The sequence below is a fragment of the Mastacembelus armatus genome, chromosome 5, assembly GCF_900324485.2.
Source record: "Mastacembelus armatus chromosome 5, fMasArm1.2, whole genome shotgun sequence".
NCBI classification, from domain to species: Eukaryota; Metazoa; Chordata; class Actinopteri; order Synbranchiformes; family Mastacembelidae; genus Mastacembelus; species Mastacembelus armatus.
The window spans coordinates 4,268,128-4,285,511 of NC_046637.1; the positions used below are offsets into that span (position 1 = coordinate 4,268,128).

General features: G+C 40.8%; 2 protein-coding genes across 4 annotated transcripts; both read left to right on the forward strand.

Annotated features, from left to right (window-relative positions):
• The first annotated feature begins 394 nt into the window (after window positions 1-394).
• Window positions 395-11,803, forward strand: lmcd1 (LIM and cysteine-rich domains 1). 2 transcript variants are annotated; one of them, XM_026307032.2, is made up of 8 exons: window positions 395-802; window positions 965-1,150; window positions 6,274-6,365; window positions 6,636-6,891; window positions 8,282-8,431; window positions 8,597-8,848; window positions 9,057-9,275; window positions 9,643-11,803. In XM_026307032.2, the coding sequence occupies exons 2-8, from the start codon at window positions 1,124-1,126 to the stop codon at window positions 9,751-9,753; spliced, it is 1,107 nt and encodes a 368-aa protein (XP_026162817.1). In that variant the 5' UTR covers window positions 395-802; window positions 965-1,123; the 3' UTR covers window positions 9,754-11,803. The 2 variants fall into 2 exon arrangements, with proteins under 2 accessions (XP_026162817.1, XP_026162816.1); XM_026307031.2 differs by lacking the exon at window positions 965-1,150.
• Window positions 11,804-13,017: 1,214 nt separating this feature from the next.
• LOC113130759 (abhydrolase domain containing 6, acylglycerol lipase) lies at window positions 13,018-16,682 on the forward strand. Of its 2 annotated transcripts, none has more exons than XM_026307599.2 (9): window positions 13,018-13,135; window positions 13,876-14,006; window positions 14,569-14,728; window positions 14,970-15,083; window positions 15,240-15,372; window positions 15,452-15,609; window positions 15,742-15,796; window positions 16,051-16,151; window positions 16,429-16,682. In XM_026307599.2, exons 2-9 carry the CDS (start codon window positions 13,888-13,890, stop codon window positions 16,588-16,590), a joined length of 1,002 nt encoding a protein of 333 aa, XP_026163384.1. In that variant the 5' UTR covers window positions 13,018-13,135; window positions 13,876-13,887; the 3' UTR covers window positions 16,591-16,682. The 2 variants fall into 2 exon arrangements, with proteins under 2 accessions (XP_026163384.1, XP_026163385.1); XM_026307600.2 differs by having other exon boundaries at window positions 13,029-13,155.
• Window positions 16,683-17,384: the final 702 nt, after the last annotated feature.

The following is a 17,384-nucleotide window of genomic DNA, read 5'->3' on the forward strand; positions in this document are numbered from 1 at the left end:
GTTTTATTTAACCCCATTTGACCTCGCTTTAGCTCTGTTAGCATTCCCTCATTGTCCCTGTTGGCCTGGTTCTGTTTAGCCATAAATCCCTGCCAGGCTCATTTTGTCCCTCTTTTGGAGCTCCCTGGTTCTGTGTAGCCCTGTTGGAGGCTTCTGTGTTGAGCACTGTTTGGCCCTGTTTGGACCAGTAAAGCCCTGGTGTTCAGCCTAGTTTGGCCCTGCTTGGCCCTGTGGTCCACATTCTTTGGAGCCACACATTGAAAAGCTGCAGAATCAGAGGAGGAGGAGGAGGAGGAGAAATCTCTGACATCCTATTGGCTGAGGAGTTTTTCAGACTCACACTGATTGGCTGGCAGAGTGAGCGCAAGGAATCCCTCAGGGCTCTCTCTGTCTTTGTCTCAGATTAAAAACAGTTCAGTTAGGCCTCCCTGCTCCAGGTAGTCCAGTCCACTAAAGACCAGGGCTTAACAATCTGTATATAAAGCAGGAGTCAGTTCAGCTGCTGTTCGAACAGCATAAGTCCTCCTGGCAGACGACCAGTACATGGTCCATAGCAGCTAGAATTCACTGCTCAGCAGAAAAACAGCTGAATAAAGGAACTGCTGTTTCACTGTGAGGCAGAAACACAGGAACAAATCAGTTTCCCTTCAGCAGCGTGTTGGGACAAAATCAGGAGGGGAAGAAACCTGCTCAGTTCATGTTGCATGTTGGGTGGAGAAGGAGCGCTGGCACCCGGACCAATCAGGAGGGAAAACTACAGAAGAGGGAAAAAAGCAGGAGTCCACAGCTAAAGAGGAGAAAGGTGAGTGCTGTTGTGAGTTTATAAAAATAGAAAGATGGAAAGAAAGGAGTTGTTAAACCAAGTATGGAAGAAAATAGACACTGCAATGAGAGTAATAGGTAAAAAAGTGAGTTGATGTTGCTCAGCAGGAATGAGATGTAAGTCTAGATGGTTAAACTGCAGTGGGCCGTGGAGAACCGGCAGAGCAGAGTGGCAGCAGGAGCAACTGTGGGCGGGGAGAGAGGAAGTGTGGTCAACAGGAGAGGAATTTAAAGTCTCATTGTTCTGGAAGAGCAGAGGCAGACAGAGCCGAGGAGTCGAACCACAGACACACTGGGCAACATGGACGTGAGCTCAGCCATGAAGAAGGTAGGACAAACATTTACATCTGTACAGCTGAAATTCGACAATAGCACCCGATTCACACAATGAATGAGGAGGTCAAAGGTTAGAGGGTCACTTGGTCTGATTTGATGTAGCCTCTTCTATCGATGATATCTGGAGAAATACCCAGTAAAGAAGACTTCACTGAGTTCAAGTGCACTTTGCCTTTGAAGAAATACATTTACATGCATATAATCTTTATGAAACCAGCTCTAAATACTACGTGACATTAGCCTCAATCACATGAAATGATAATTCAGTTTCATGTGATTGTTGATACAACATTGTGTTCATGGTCATTTATTTTTGTTCGAGCAGTCAGTTATTTTGTTTTATTTTGAAATAATTCATCTAATTAACGTGTTTATTCCACTAAGGTCATTTTTAGTTACAAGAGTCTCTACCTCACTTGTCACCATTTGATCCATTCATGCAGTTTCAAGGCTCAGATGTACTGTAAGATCCAATGAATGAATGAATTAGGTTTCTATCATTTTGTATGCACATGGACAGGACCAGAGTGCAGACAACAGAGAAAGACTGAAAATGGAGAATTATAATCATTAGAATTTTCAATATCAAAACACATTATTGCTTCTTTTTTCAGCAATAAACAATTCAGTTGTATTTCAGTTCAGTTCAGAGGCCAAAAACAGATAAACAGTTCATTCACACACATAACGCACAAACACAAATATTAGTTTTATTGCCTCACAGTTTGTTTGCACTGTCACCAGATCTGTTAGTTTCTGTCAACCCAGAATGACTTATAAATTCTTCTTCTGATAAAACTCAAAAAGAGCTGAGATATGGAAACTGATCAGACTGATTTGTGGTGTTAATTTTTCCGCTGCCAAAAAGTAAATTTATTGCTACAGAGAAACATGTAAAGGTTCTATTTTTAAAGTCAGTTTGGATGAATCTCTGAGGCTTGTTTACATCCAGTCTATTTCAAACAGCTGGAGATTTCTAATTCTGTCAGTGAAGGTAATCCAGGACCACGCGGACCTGATCCCCGTGCCGGCTCTGCTCTGGCAGCCATTTGTCTCCCACCGATCCCTCATGTAATTCAGCCTCTGGTTGTCCGTCCAGACGTCGCATCACTCTGAGGCAGAATACCTGATGGATCAGTGTCACTTGTCGGGTGTTTGATCCCCTTGTCCCCCTTTATATCCTGGAGGTGGAACAACTGCTTTCACCAGGATGGAAATAACCCCCAACACACACACACACACACACACACACACACACACACACACACACACACACACACACAACGTGACACATCTAAATACAAAGATACTATGAACTTTCAGGTGTGTGAGGAGGTATTCCTGCAAGCAAAATAGAAAACTGTCAAATATAAAGTTCAATATGGCTGCAACTAGAAATTGCTGTTATTGTGGTTGATCATTTAATTTTTTTGTTGTTTTGTCTGTGAAACACTAGAAATCTGGGAAAACGTCAGTTTCCAGAAAAAATCAGCTGACCTGTTTTATTCCATCAAGAGCCCAAAAACATTAGAAATATACAGTAGAAGATACTTTCACAGGCAACACTGAGAGTTACTGAGAGTTGGTGTTTGCATCTGCAGTGAGATTCCTCTTCCTAAATGGCATCCCATTTGTTTATACCTTTGAATAATAGTGATAGTCACTAGGTGATTTTAAATAATGACTCATTTGTGGTATATTGTCTAATTTTATTTCTAAAACAAGAGGAGATATCCTGATATCAAAGGTCTGGGCTCTGACTCAAACTCAGGATGTTAAACTGCAGCAGGTCAATTCGCCCCTCGATGACCTCCAGCCTCTTATCTCACAGTGTTTCCTGCTGTTTCCCCTTCACATAGCTGACATATTCTACAACATACTGGCCTTATCTGACTCCTAAATATAGAGCACACGTTTCCCTCTTTCTGAAAAAATGTGTATCCACTTTGGCTCTTATGAAGGTCCTTTTCAGAGCAATAATACTGCACTGTTCAGTATCTCTATCAGTATCTGTGGTTAATATAAAACTGACCAAAGCCTGTCAGTGAGTTCAAGATGCAGCACGAATGTGACTGTTGTTTTCTGCAGATTAGGAGCCCGACACAGAGCAGCTAAAATATCAGCGCTGAAACAATTTGTATGGATTCCATAGGTATTTAAAAATATGAATGAAGTGAATCATCAGATCACAAAATTGTCTCCATTGTATTTTCTTGTATTTTGGCTTTATCAATACTTGTTGATTCCTAAACTGGAGTTTAACAAGTTCATTTTTATGTGTGGGCAAGCAAATTTTTAAAAATTTATTTAGGTTGTTGCAAACAAATAAATATTGTAAACCTCGGTCGCTAGATGGTGTTTTTGAATAGACATGTTTACAAACCACGACAACAAAGACATTAGCGTCATGCTACACCAGCTATGTCATGTCTATTATTTGGAAGAAATATTGAGTCATGTCTGATGTTACTGTGACTCACAGGCTCCTCCCACCAGCGTCACAGTGAGTATAGTCACTGGCATTATATTTTATGTTTTTTCTGTGTACCTACTCTGTCTGAAGGAAGAAGAAAGTTACTCCACAATGAGCCAAAGATGTAAAGCAGATTTTTTAGTGGAATGTTCCTTTAAGCCGGTTTAGTTCAGAAAGGTGTTTTGCTCCTGATGTCGCAAACATCCAGGTGTGGTGTCAGCTCAATAACACGCTAAACACACACACTGTGTCATCAGAGCCGTCATCACACACACTTCACACTCTAAACACACTCATCTCTCCCTGGTAATAACTGCTCATCTCTCTCTCTCTTCTCTATGTCATGCTAGTACGCCCACTGAAATTAACGCAGTTAGTAACATGAGAAGTGTGAGCAACAACACAACAGGCAACTTAAACTGGAATTTCTTACTGTGTTAGTGTTGAGAAAGTGTAGTTTAAACAGAAAGCACTTTACGGACAAAATAATAGATACGTACACGAGGGAATTTTTCCTCTGGGCCTGTTTTTCCTGGTGTGGATTCTTTGAAATCTGTAAAGGAATAGTTTGACATTTTGTGTAATCTGCTTGTTTACTTTCTTTTATAGAGTTCGATGAGTAGACATGTCATGTTGATTCCATAAATAAGGAGAAGTCTTATGGCTGAATGGGAGCAAATCCTGCAGCTGGATTCCAAAGTCTGATTAAAGACCTGAATCCAGAAGAGGGGCAGCTTTTCCAGCAGCTTATTTTGTCATTTGTCCTTTTATAAGAGCTTGTGTCGGTCTATAAATACAATATATTACACGTATGAACATCTCCCTGAGGAATGACGAGCTTGTTAATACCTGGTGACAGATAGACAGGAGCAGAGTCCATCTATCTGTCAGACAAATAGCACCAGGTTGTTTTAGCTGGACAGTCGTCAGGTTTCCTGCCAGAGGCTTTTAAACACTGTCATCACACACACGCACACACACAGACACACAAGCATTGTAGAATTTGTAAGAAAATACAAATCACTTGAAAATGGTAAGTTATCACAGGAAATTTTTATACAAATAAAGCTTTATTCGCCTGTTTTCATGGCAGCACATAATACACAGTCTCTAAAATACAGCTACACTATTCATACACAAGATCACAGTACTACAAACACAGGAACATTACTCACTGCAGTGTCGGTGCCTCTCAATGGTGGAGAGGAGGGTTAGTCTGGAATAAATTGGGCTGATTTTTTTAAAGTTATGTATATGCAGTACTCTGCATTATAAACATGTAACTGTATGTTAGTGCTTTGACTAAATTCATACATTTTGCGGCTAAATGAGAGTGGAGGAAACTTTCTGCGAACACTCACACCTGTAGGGGCTCATGCTAGGTAACACAGTGCACAAGCAATAGAAAATGTATTGACTTCTAACAAAACAAAGATGCAAAACAGCTGGAGAAACAAGATAGTGTGGTTAGAGGAAAAGCTATAAATCCATATAAGATACATTTTGGAAATTTGAAGGAAAATTGACATTGAATTGAATTTTGATTTGTCCTTTTACCTCATACTGTATCATATGCAATCACATTTTCTCTGGTTTCAAAGGAAGTCTAACTTGGGAACTGTTTTCCAATCTCATGGGCAAAATTGTGTTGAACAAGGGTGTGACCATGTTTTCTTTTAAAATGACAGGAAAATATGAAGTGAAAGGTCATGCACAGTGTGGGCAGGAAGAGAAAAAAGGCAGAGGAGTGAATCAGAAAAGAGAGTGGGGAGAAGAAAACACTGAAGGCTTTGAGGAGCTACGTGCTGTGCTTGGTGCACTCCTCCAACTTTTGTGCCAGACACGACCTATTACAGTGTAACCTACTCCTCAATAGACAAGCACTAAATTACATGGACACAAGCAACCCCCAGCTCACTATTCATACATGTTGTGGACATGACCCATGACTAGATGATTTGCAGTCTCAGCCTTCAAATATAAAGCTCCACAACACAGCATGTCATTGCATTTACTACCCTCTTGGCAAACATGCTAATTTTTGTAAATAGAAACATACCTCCCCTCTAACTCCTGACAGACAGATAGATACATGGCATGTGTGAAATCAGAAAAATTAAAGTTTTCAATGAAAAGAGTTATCAGAGAAACAGAAAGTGCCAATCTTCACTTATTACATCTTTTTTCACAATCATCCAATTGATTTGATGAAAGATGTAAAAAAAAAAAAAAAAACAAGTCTGTAGGTCTAAGGAGGACATGAAAGATGTTGGGGTCATCAGTACAGATGATCTCAGTGGGTGGATCCATGAGCTCATTCACTCTGCTTGTGTGTGTGTGTGTGTGTGTGTGTACATGTACAGGGCGGTGTCCAAAGGGCTTTGTGAGGGTTCAGTCTTCATTTTAGGGCTCAGCTTAGAATCAGGCTCAGTTTAGGGTTGGGGTTGGATGTTTAATTGTGATGGTTAAGTTTTGGGTAAAGAACTAGGGAATGCATTATGTCAATGTGTCCTTGCAAAGATACGTGGTATCTTCTATCAGTGCAACAGTGTGTAATGTGTTTTACTGGAGCTTTGTGGCACAGAGGAAAAGCTGTTCACTTTTGATATATCCATAACCGTGTTTGCTGCGTCTCCTTTCAGATGTCTGTAAAGCACAGTGCAGGAGGAGGAGGTGCAGCCGTGTGTCTCGCATGTAAGGGGAGCTGCTCTGGATATCAGCCACATTCTTGGAGGTACAATACAACCCTTTCATTATTGCTTTCTTTTTTGCCTTAAAATGAAACAAAAGGAAAAACAATGAAAGAAATAAAACAATATTTTGCACCAAATTTAATTTATTTGAAATTGAATTTTGATGGGTAGAGTACTCCTTTGAATAAGTGTAGCAGAAAATAGGCAGAAACCCACCTAACATGGCTTTTAGGTCTTTTATGGCAGTATTTAGATTTCTCTCATACTTTTCTCTTATCCTTCCCTTACTTCTTCAACTCCCTCCTGTGCAGGAAAGCCTGTATAACATGTGGCTGCAACATGGTCGACCACGCTCCTGGAGGTGATCTGGAAGACGACCAACGGATGGGACGCCTGCTAGCAGATTCACCCTGCTCCCACCTGACCGCGAAGGTCAAAGGAGGCGGCGGTCTCCGCATGTACAAGAGAAACCGTATGATTGTGACTAATCCAGTGTGTTCACGCAAAGACCCGACCTTCAACACCACAACATACGACTGGGCGCCGGCCGGCCTCAACCAGAAACTGGTGAGAATGGTGTGAAATATAGGAGGCAGTTCCTTGGTCTGTGTCAGCTTTTCACACGTTACCAAGCAGCTACTGTATGTTCCTCAGAGCTCTCTGCCTGATAGACTTCCCTAAGCTGCCTCATAAAATGAATGAGATTTTAAATACAATTTCAGAAGATGAAAACATAACAGATGTTGAAACTACTAAGCAAATTATCTGGATTGTTAAAGTGCAGATTTTAGTTTGTACTGAGTATTTAATAGTAAAACGCTCTGTGATGGACTGGTGACCTGTCGAGGGTGTACCCCTGCCTTTCACCCAAAGAGAGCTGGGATAGGCTCCAGCTGATCCCTGGGACCCTAAATACCATACTCTATGTATGGTAGAAAAATAAGTCCACGTCTAAAACATGAATCTTTCTTCCTTTTCTTAAGACCTTTGCTCCTCTAGGCAGCATAGGCCATTGACGAGTGTCCTCCATCTCACTCAGTTGTTGGCCATTCTTTCCAGATCTCCCTCTCTAAGTACATGTCTAAAACATGAATGCAAATATAGATTATGCTGATCAAGAACACAGAGTTTTTTCTTGCTGTACTCATTACTTTGGTCTAGATAGTTTAGTTTAGTTTTATTTTAGTTTAGTTTAGTTTAGATCTGCAGCTCTCTCTCATCTCAAACATGTCTGGTTCCCATTAAAAACAGGCTCAAGTATGTTTCAGATTTTGCAGCCTGTAATTATGATGATGACTGTGACTACTGTGCATTGCAGAGCAGCAGGGGACCTCATTGTGGTTGAACTTGTAGAGACAGAACCGACATTGAGACTACTTTCCAGGTCAAAACATCTCCAGTATGTTGATTTTTCCTCTACAGCGTGCAGAGTATTCTCCTCCAGAGTGTTACTCATGATGTTAATCCGGTGTAGTCATCTGACAACATACAGTCGTGTCACTGACAACACCTGGACAGTGTGACGACAACTGAAACACAACTGAGAAAGTCTGAACAGTTCCCCAAAGATATGGCAACCAGCCATGTTAGAGCGAGGGAGACTGGGAAGCTCATCAAAGACAGAGACAGAGAAATGTATCTGAAACTCAACAAAGCTGTGGTGCAACCACAACAAGACAAAGCTGCAGCTAGTGGACCTGCAGGGTTAGTGCAATACAACAAATCTCAAACAATTCTCATCAGTCAACCAGGCAGAAGACAAACATCAAGGTGATTTTTTAGGCAACAAATCATTTTTCTCTTGTTATCTATGTGATCCTGTCTGTATCTGCTGTATGTGCACCGCCATAATGATGGTCTGAGTCATGGTGGACTGAACCTCAGCAGTCTAGACATGCCGATGTGTCCCATAATTTGTGAGTGAGGTCTAAACTAGAATGAATGTGTCTGTCTCTAGGCCATGCAGTACATGGAGCTCATCCCAGAGAGTCAACGTCCGGTCTCAGGGACAGTTGGAGCATTGGAGCGACACAGGCAGCTCCTCAGCCAGCTGCCTGCCTACGATCAGGACCCCATGAAATGTCAGAGTCTGGCCAGTGAGGAGGAGGTACAGCAGTCTGCCAGGAACAAAGACACATTTAGCACTCATGATCAGTTCAAATATCGGTTTTTAGGGCTGAAAAAACTAATTTCTCATGATGGAACAATCCGTTTCAAAGATCATATGCTTGTTGCAGGTCTAATTTCTTTATTCTCCAACATCATTTTGCAGATTTCCTCCATGCTGCTGTTTGTGAAGCACTACAAACAGGAGGTGCTCGGCGTTGGGGAGGTGGCCTTACCTGGTGAGGGTGGAGCTCTGAGGGAAGCAGCCATTCAGAGGACAGCGAAGGAGGCCAAGGACCGCAGCAACAGTGACAAGAAGGATGCTCTGGAGCACCAGGACCCCAGCCCAACCCACTGCAACACCACCTCTGCTACCAGCTCCACTAATGGAACTAATGACACAGCTAAGACTGAATATGTAAGTAAATAAGGTGTTTGGTGTCTTTGAAGCTTTAATTCTGCCAGTTTTGGTTGCACACTCTTTGCTGCATCTCTTCAAGTCCAATTTGAGTAAAAAAAAAAAAAAAAACAGCCTCAAGAAACCACTTCTGTCAAAAACATCTAATGCTGTACAGTCTGCTTTGTTCTCACTGTAATGTCTCATATTCTGACTCTCTGTCCTCTAGCGGTGTACTGGTTGCCATGGAGACATTGCCAAGGAGACGCCAGCTGTTTATGCTGAGCGTGCAGGTTACCATAGCGCCCTGTGGCATCCCACTTGCTTCACATGTTCAGTGTGCGGTCAGGGATTAGTGGACCTGGTCTACTTCTGGTCCAATCAGAAGCTGTTCTGTGGAAGACACTACTGTGAGATGGTCCAGCCTCGATGTTCAGGCTGCGACGAGGTGAGAGTCAAACGTATCAGGGAGCTCATTCATCAGTGATCCTCTCCTTTCTGAAAATTAAACCACTAGCCCATCTTTTCACGGCCAACCTGCTCTAACCACAGCTGCCACATTTAACATATTAACAAAATAATATAATATTATAATTAATAAATCTGCCTCAACTGTGTTTTGTTCTAACTACCAAGTCTTAGCATATTAACAAATATGTTCCCAGTGGAAATTACCACCCGGTGTGTTTACAAGTGACACATAATTATAAAACATGAACCCACAGAACACTAGAATATGCCTGATGCTTCATTTCTACCTTAATTACCCCCCCTTTTTCCTCCCTTTTGCCCCTCCTCCTGTTCTCCTCCCTCAGCTGATCTTCTGCCAGGCCTTTCATACGGCGAAGGACGGCCGGACATGGCATCATCATCATTACTGCTGCTGGAAGTGCGGGCAAAGCCTGGACACACCCTGTCAGCACTGAGACACTCACACAGTTTACTACTCAACAAGATGTTCAGTGTTCAGTTTGAGGTTATAGCTCTGCTCCGTGAAGGTGCAGTACTGTCAGTACACATTAATCATTGACTGACTGGAAACAGGAAAATAATACTAAAAAGTTAGAGATATGAGTCTTTTAATCAAATGTTTTGTGTTTGGGTGACATATCAGTATCTCTCCAAGAAAGGATTCACATTCAAAATATTTAAAAGACATTTTGTTCACATCTACTCAAAGACTTTTCAGCTGAGCCCAATAGTGTATCAAGTACTTAAGGAAATATTTAGTTGTCAGAAAAATATTTAAAGTACTTAGCAGAAGAGTTTGTTGATTTATTAGCACTTAAAGTACCAAGTGACTGCAGCCAGATGTGCTGGTTTCAGCCTGCAGTGCCTCAGATGCAAACATCAGCTCGGCAGAGGACCAGACCTCATGCTTCAGTAAATAAATGAGTTAAATCACATTATCTCACTATCACTTCAGGTCACATGATTAAAATACTGGCATTTTCATTTTATGTTCTTTAAAACAGACGATAATTTGTGGAAAAAAGTTCCAAAAAATAGTTACATTTAGAAATATTTGTGACGATAAAGAAATGAGAACTTGATTTTTGTTGTTAACAAATAGTTCAGGGACATGCAGACAAAAGCCTTTCTAAACCAAAAATGGATTGTTTGAAAAATGTGTTTCATTTCAAAATGTCAAGTTTGGGTCTGTGCAGATTTGTGTTTGACTTTTTAACATGTATTTCAGGCATAAATCATTTTATTGATTGAATGAACTGGACAGACAGAAAAGGCACATCACTAATTAGTGTTATTATAATTCTTTTGTACAGTTCAACCCTCTGCCTTTTCATACCCACCACTGAATTTAGGTTGTAGGTTTGTTGTAACAAATTCAAATATACAAATATAAACTTTTATTTCCTGCTGATAAATATAATTTTCTTTTTTTCTGTTCTTTTTTAAAATATGTTTTCAGTCAAACTATGCTTTCTGCTAAAACGCTGCTTTATACATTCCTGAGCAAAGTTTTGTATTTTGGTATCAAAAGTTTAAAAAATGTGATAATCCCACATGTCATCCAGGACTGTGGTTTTAAAAATAACTAAATCCCTAAAAGTGAAATAAAAATAAAATTCATCAGTATAATCAGCAGGCATAGCACCCACTAATATGTTTTTTCCTTAATGATTTTTCAGTAGGTTGCTTTAGAAAAACACAAATGAGCAGATTGTTTGTTAGCTTTAGCAATATTGCTTGATGTAATTAGCTGAATATATAGATACAGCACTGTTTAGTACAATGTTATCTGTGGTAGACAAGATGATACAGTAAATTAGAGCAAGATAAAGGTTAAAATTGAGAAGATCTTCATCTCTTAGCATCCAGTAGGCTACAGCCTGTTTAGCCTAGCTTAGCACAAAAACTGGAAGCAGGAGGAAACTGCTAGCTTAGCTTAGCAAATATGAAATGTACACTAAGATATTAATCTTTCTCCAATGATAAACAAGGATTTCTATAAATCTGCTCTCTGAAGGTTTTTGTTAATGTGCAGAAATAAAAGCAAACTAGCTGCTAGTATGATGTTTGAACTGTAGTAGCTCCTGTTTTAAATTAAGATTTTTATGCAGTTTGGAGTTGTCATCATTCACTATCGCAAAAAACAGTCCCTGATAAAACGGGTCTGTTGTTCACAGGACGGACAGGACAGATCATCGTATTTGATGCTTTGGCTGTGACTATTACCTGTTCAGAGCTTTTCATTTTTACTGAGGGAGAAATAAGACAACAGTGACAGTAAAAGTCAGAAGTGAATGATATAGTCTATTAGAAATGATGGAGGTAGAGATAGAGATAGAAATGGCAGGTTTTAGTGTGTTGAAGTCTTTACCTGCAGGGATTAATAGTAATCTCACACAGTTTATGGCTGAATGTCGTGTTTGGGCATTTTATTTTGGCATTAAAACCATTAGAAGTCTCTTTTGATGGCTGATTAATCAGAAATAAAGTTTCATTTGAATGTGCTCCCCATGTCTATCATGTTTTTAGAGAGAGAGTTGGGTTGATGTCTGTGAATATTTGATACATAATGAATCTGTAAATCTCCCTATTCAAGTTTATCACATGAAATTTTGAACAGCACCACACACCCTTTCAATTTCCAGTGTAACCAATAAAAATAACAATAACTAAATGCTTAAGTACATTTTTAAAGAACTAACTTCTCAAAGTCGAACCAAAAACACAAAATTAGTTTTACACATTATCCGCACATTTTATTATCTTAGTAAAAGCTCTGCACAATGGCAACATCTACTATTTAAATGGATTGTGTAAAAAATACAACAGCTCCTACAGTGTGAGGTTCATCTGCAGTTTCCACAAAGTGAATGCAGCACCTGCATGTTTCAGAAATAGAAAATCACAAAAATCCACTGATATTTGTGTGTGTGTGTGCTCGTGTGTGTGTGTGCACGTGCATATGTGTGTGTTCACTGACCTACTCTCTGCAGGAATGTGAAGTATTCATGTGGGTTTTTGGTTGGCGTTCCTGGGCAGTTGTGTCACTCTGTTGACCGTCTGACAGCTGCTTCCTGAGCCATGAAAGAAAAACCAGAAAAGGATATTTTTAGTCCAAAATGAGACAATTTTATTTGGTTTGGAAAGTGTTTTATTCCCTTTAATAGCAGTCACTGGGGAGGGTTTACAGAGGCTCTGTGAGACTAATGCAGCACTTCCTCTGAGTCAACACAGATTATCCAGGATGACTAATAGCTTTTCACTGGACAGTCAGAGTCTCAGCTTTTCTCCACACCCAGATTAATAAAAATGTAAAAGTCACATAATTATATTTTAGAATGTGTGACGTGAAAGAGGTCACTCATAATGATAAAGTTATAGAGTTTTAAATGGAGTTTTGTTGACTTTCTTTCTAAGAGTGAATAATAATTACACTTTGCTGGATGAGCAAAATGGTTATAGTCACTGGACCAATAGTCCCTGGTAGTGCCTGCCTGTTCTGTATCAATGTTTTGGAAGTGTCAAAATACAAGGCAGTATTTTCTAATATTTGCAGTTTATATTTACAGATGTTTTCAGCCGAACTGCTGGAACATCAGTACTGCAGAGCTAAATGGGACCTGAGATGGTGGCGCCCTCATGTGGAGGTCCTTTCACATGAATTTGTGATATTTCAGTCAGCACCTGAACGCAGCACAGCCCTGTCTTTGTGCTTTCACTTTAAGGCCGGATGAAAGGCTGTTGGGTAATGTGGGTGAAAGAGGAGGAGGAAGAAGAGGAATAGTGGAACTAAATGGAGCACAGTCGCTGCTGTCAGGTCATAGAGGACTCGGACAGGTACAGATCTTCTTGGACAGGTGGTTTTACTCATGTAAACATGAACAGCTTCTGGTTTTGTTATTCAGTGTTTGAGTTTATGTTACTGTGTGTTGGCCTACTTATTTAGGGCCTATTTCTTTTCACGGCAAATATCTATACTTTAAGATCCACAGGCTTTTGTTCTGTTTTTATATTTTGTGTAAATAAATCTGGTGAGAAACATTAGAAGAAAACAATGTTAAACAGCTGCTGAACTGACCATCATCTGTACAATTGGTGCAGTGCCCCTTCAATTTTGAAATGATTATAGAAAGGAAATACAGTGTGTAGTAGTAAACATGGGGAACTGTTGGTTATGAAGTGGTGAGCTGCATTGATGAAGTCGACAACAAAGGATAATAAATGTGTGCTTTTGTAAAACAGACTGGCTCAAACACAAGAAAATGGGCCAATGAGAAGCTGTAGTTTCTTTCTGCCTCCAGTCTTTGTGCCAAATAAGTAAAATCATCAGAGTGTTTTTGTGACCACAGAGACATAAAACCTGTTTTCACTTCCTCACCTGACTCAGAAAATAAGCAAATTACCCAATAAATATGAAATAATTCTTTTTTGGTTTGTTCAGTGTGACAGAAGGTGAAACTGCTGTTCAGCTCTTCTGGGCCATAGCAATTATTGAATTTAAGGTCTGATGCTGGTAGAGGGAGAGCAGATGGGGCACTGGCTCAGCAGGCAGATGTCTGTGTGTTTTGTTTTTAAAGGAGTGTGCAGCGATGGAGCTGAGTGTCGGTAAAATGATAATGCTAGCAGGAGCTGTTCTGGTCTTCCCTGTCCTCACTTTCATCACATCCTTCCTGTTCTGGCCTGGAGCGCTTCTTAAGGCCTACAACTGGTAAAGACACAAGTTCTTCTTAGCGTTTCCTGTATTTAAATCAGTTCAGTGAAGCACTGTGACCCTGCTGATGGTTTCCCCTGAGCTTTACTGTGGTCTGAAGAGTCCACATAAATCTATAACACTGTTCTGCAGATGTTTTAACAGCTGTGACTTCATGAGTTGGAAGGCACATTAATATTTTTCCAAAATAACCTAATATAGTGTGAAAAAGGTCTGAAAAGTACCTGGAGACTAGCTGCTGGCTTGGACAGGCCACTTAGCAGCAGAGGAAACTAAGCTAGTAGCAGAAAAATAAACTAGGAGGCCTCATGCAATAAATATTCACTAGTAAATATCATTTATAAATAGTTCTTCTGGCTTGGACAGCCTGAACAACAGCAGGATAAAGCAACGTCAAGTACCCCGAATTCACTCCAACACAAACAAACTAACCTAGTAGGCCTCAAGCCTGGCTGTGAGTAACACTGCTTAACTTAAGAAACTGAATTTTTAAGAATAATCTTGAAATACAAAATTCAGAAGACACATGCACATAATAACTCCTGAAGATCGTCCCCAGGTACTGGCGTCGCAGACAGGGGCTGGTCATCCGCTACACTCACAGTGGAAGTTACCGCTTCTGTTACTCATGTCGTGGGAAACCAGGGGGCGAAACACCATCACTGCTGATGCTGCACGGCTTCTCTGCCACCAAGGACATGTGGCTGGCTCTTGTCCAGGTAAAACTCACAAAGGCACATGGAGTGTTTTCTCAAACACACTTACCATTGAAATGAGAGAGGGAGGAAGAATGTCATGAAGGACCATAGAAACATGGACAGAGTCATTTTATTAACCAGGTGATAACTGCACATACAAAACTGACCAGATGCAGCTGGTTTGATGTCATCAGTCAGTAACAGTAAATGAGGAACTCGTTTCATTTCAGTGAGTCTTGGGTGTGTTTGTTTTCCACTCCAGCACCTCCCCAGAAACCAGCATGTGGTGTGTGTGGACATGCCGGGACACGAGGGGACCAGTCGCACCAGTGCTGACGATTACAGCATCCAGGGCCAGGCCACCCGAATCCACCAGGTCTGTGACACACACTTGGATTTCAGGAATCCACAAAGTCTTTTAATCTCAACTGTACATGCAGAGAACTTTTTGAGCCTGTTCAAAGACTAAAACCAGAAGCAGCACTGGGCAGCTGGATTCTTCTCCTGAGAACCTCTGTCTCTCTCTGTGCAGTTTGTGCAGAGTATCGGTCTGGATAAAAGACCCTTCCACCTGGTTGGGGCATCGATGGGTGGGAATGTCGCGGGGGTGTATGCTGCCCGTTACTCTGCTCACCTGTCCAGCGTCACCTTGATCTGCCCAGCAGGTAAAACCACCAGAGTTTTCCCTGATGGATTCAAAAAGTTCCATGTAGCAGAATCACAGCCCCCCTCTCTGTCCTCTAGGTCTGGTTTATCCCACAGACTCTGAGTTCATCAGTCTTCTGAAGAAGCAGGAGAAGAGTCAGAAGGAGGAGCCGATCCCGCTGATCCCCACCACTCCTAAGGAGGTGGAGAACATGCTGAGACTCTGCTTTCACAACCCCCCAAAATTTCCTCAACAGGTAGTGTCAGGCCTGTGCTGACAGGATTAATATGCCATTGCAGCCACTGTTAGTGGCATTACTACTAATTATTAGTACTGTTGGTGCTGCTTCTGTGGCTGTATTTTAGGGTATCTGTGTGTGTGTTCTCAGGTCCTGCGGGGGCTTCTGGACAACAGGATTTGCAACAACAGTTTCTACAAAGAAGGTCAGTCGGACTATATACATCAAAATCCTATAGCATGACTGGAAATAGGATTTAGAATATTTATTATTTCAACTTTAATAGCACAGGTAACTCTACTCTCTACTCCATATTGTTTAATTTTCATTTTATATTATTGTGCATTTTTTTCTCTGGGTGGAGACACTGCTTTAGTGACTATTGCTGCTTATGCTTACATGCTTACAATGATGTATTGTGTGTGTGTGTGTGTGTGTGTGTGTGTTGTTGTTGTTCAGTGTTCATGGAGGTTGTCGGAGAGAAGTCTCGTCACTCACTGCAGGAAAACCTGCATCTGATCAAAGCACCTGTGCAGATCATCTGGGGGAAGGAAGACCAGGTAAGTAATTCACAGCACTGCTCTATGAACAGTATACATCTGTATTTTTTGTGTACACGTAAGAATGAGGCTAATAGTCCAAGAATGATGTTTTAAATGAAGGAATACCAATGGTGGACTCCTTGAGATGTCAAGGAGAGTTAACCAGCCTGGGGACTGATGGTTTAAGGCCTCAGAAGTCGTTGTGAATCTCAGATGTCATGAATATGAAGAGTCTAGAGAATGTGAGCAGGGAGATGAAGCTGCTGATAAACCTGTCTCCTCTCTCCTGTCTCAGGTGCTGGATGTGTCGGGGGCGGATGTGCTGCGTATGGCGCTGCCGAGCTGTCAGGTGGTGCTGCTGGACAACTGTGGTCACTCGGTGGCGTTTGAGCGTCCCAGGAAAGCCGCCAAACTCATCATGGACTTCCTGTCCACGCACACTAAGAAAAAGTCCTGAATGAAGTATGTGAACAGTATGCCAGGCAATGACCTCATGGTAGATGATGGGAGTGATGAAGATGATGTAAACAATAAAAGTAATGACGTTGATACATGTGATACTTTTTAATAGTTGACTGCCAGTTTTCTACATTTCTACATGTCTTTTAAGAAATTATGACTTTTCAAATATTCCTGTTTTACTAGTCTGGGTCGCACAGAGCAGAAAGCTGTTGTCTCTGTTTTAGATGTTAATGTTAAATAAAAACATTCCCTGTTAGGAATCTCCAGATTTTCTCTTCGGTTTCTTGCTTTGCTTAAATGACAGGTGTCTTGTGTCTCCTGCTGTCAACTGTTTGTATAGTGACTCATAAAAACATATTAACGCTGAAATTCAGACAGAAAAATGGCGTGGAGGTGAGCGTGCTGTCTGCTTTTGGTCTGATTTTTACCCTGTAAATTAATTTATTTAAAAAAATAGATAAATGAGGTAATTCTGTAATTGTGCATTTCTGCAAGAGTGTCTGGGCTACAGAAATAAATCTTTCAAAGAAAAGGTTTGTTTGTTTGATTGACTGAAACTTCAGCAATAAGATAATATGTACAACATACAACATGTTCCTCCACAGCAGAACATGTTGTGTAATGTGATCTTTACAATCGTTACCGTTAATCATTAGCAAAGTGACTCAATCAATCCACACCAAAGACAAACACTGACTCTTTAGACTCTATATATAGACATCACATTGTCTACATTATTTTTAGGTTTATTCACTTTGGAATATCATGTTTTATCGCAACTCTGACAAG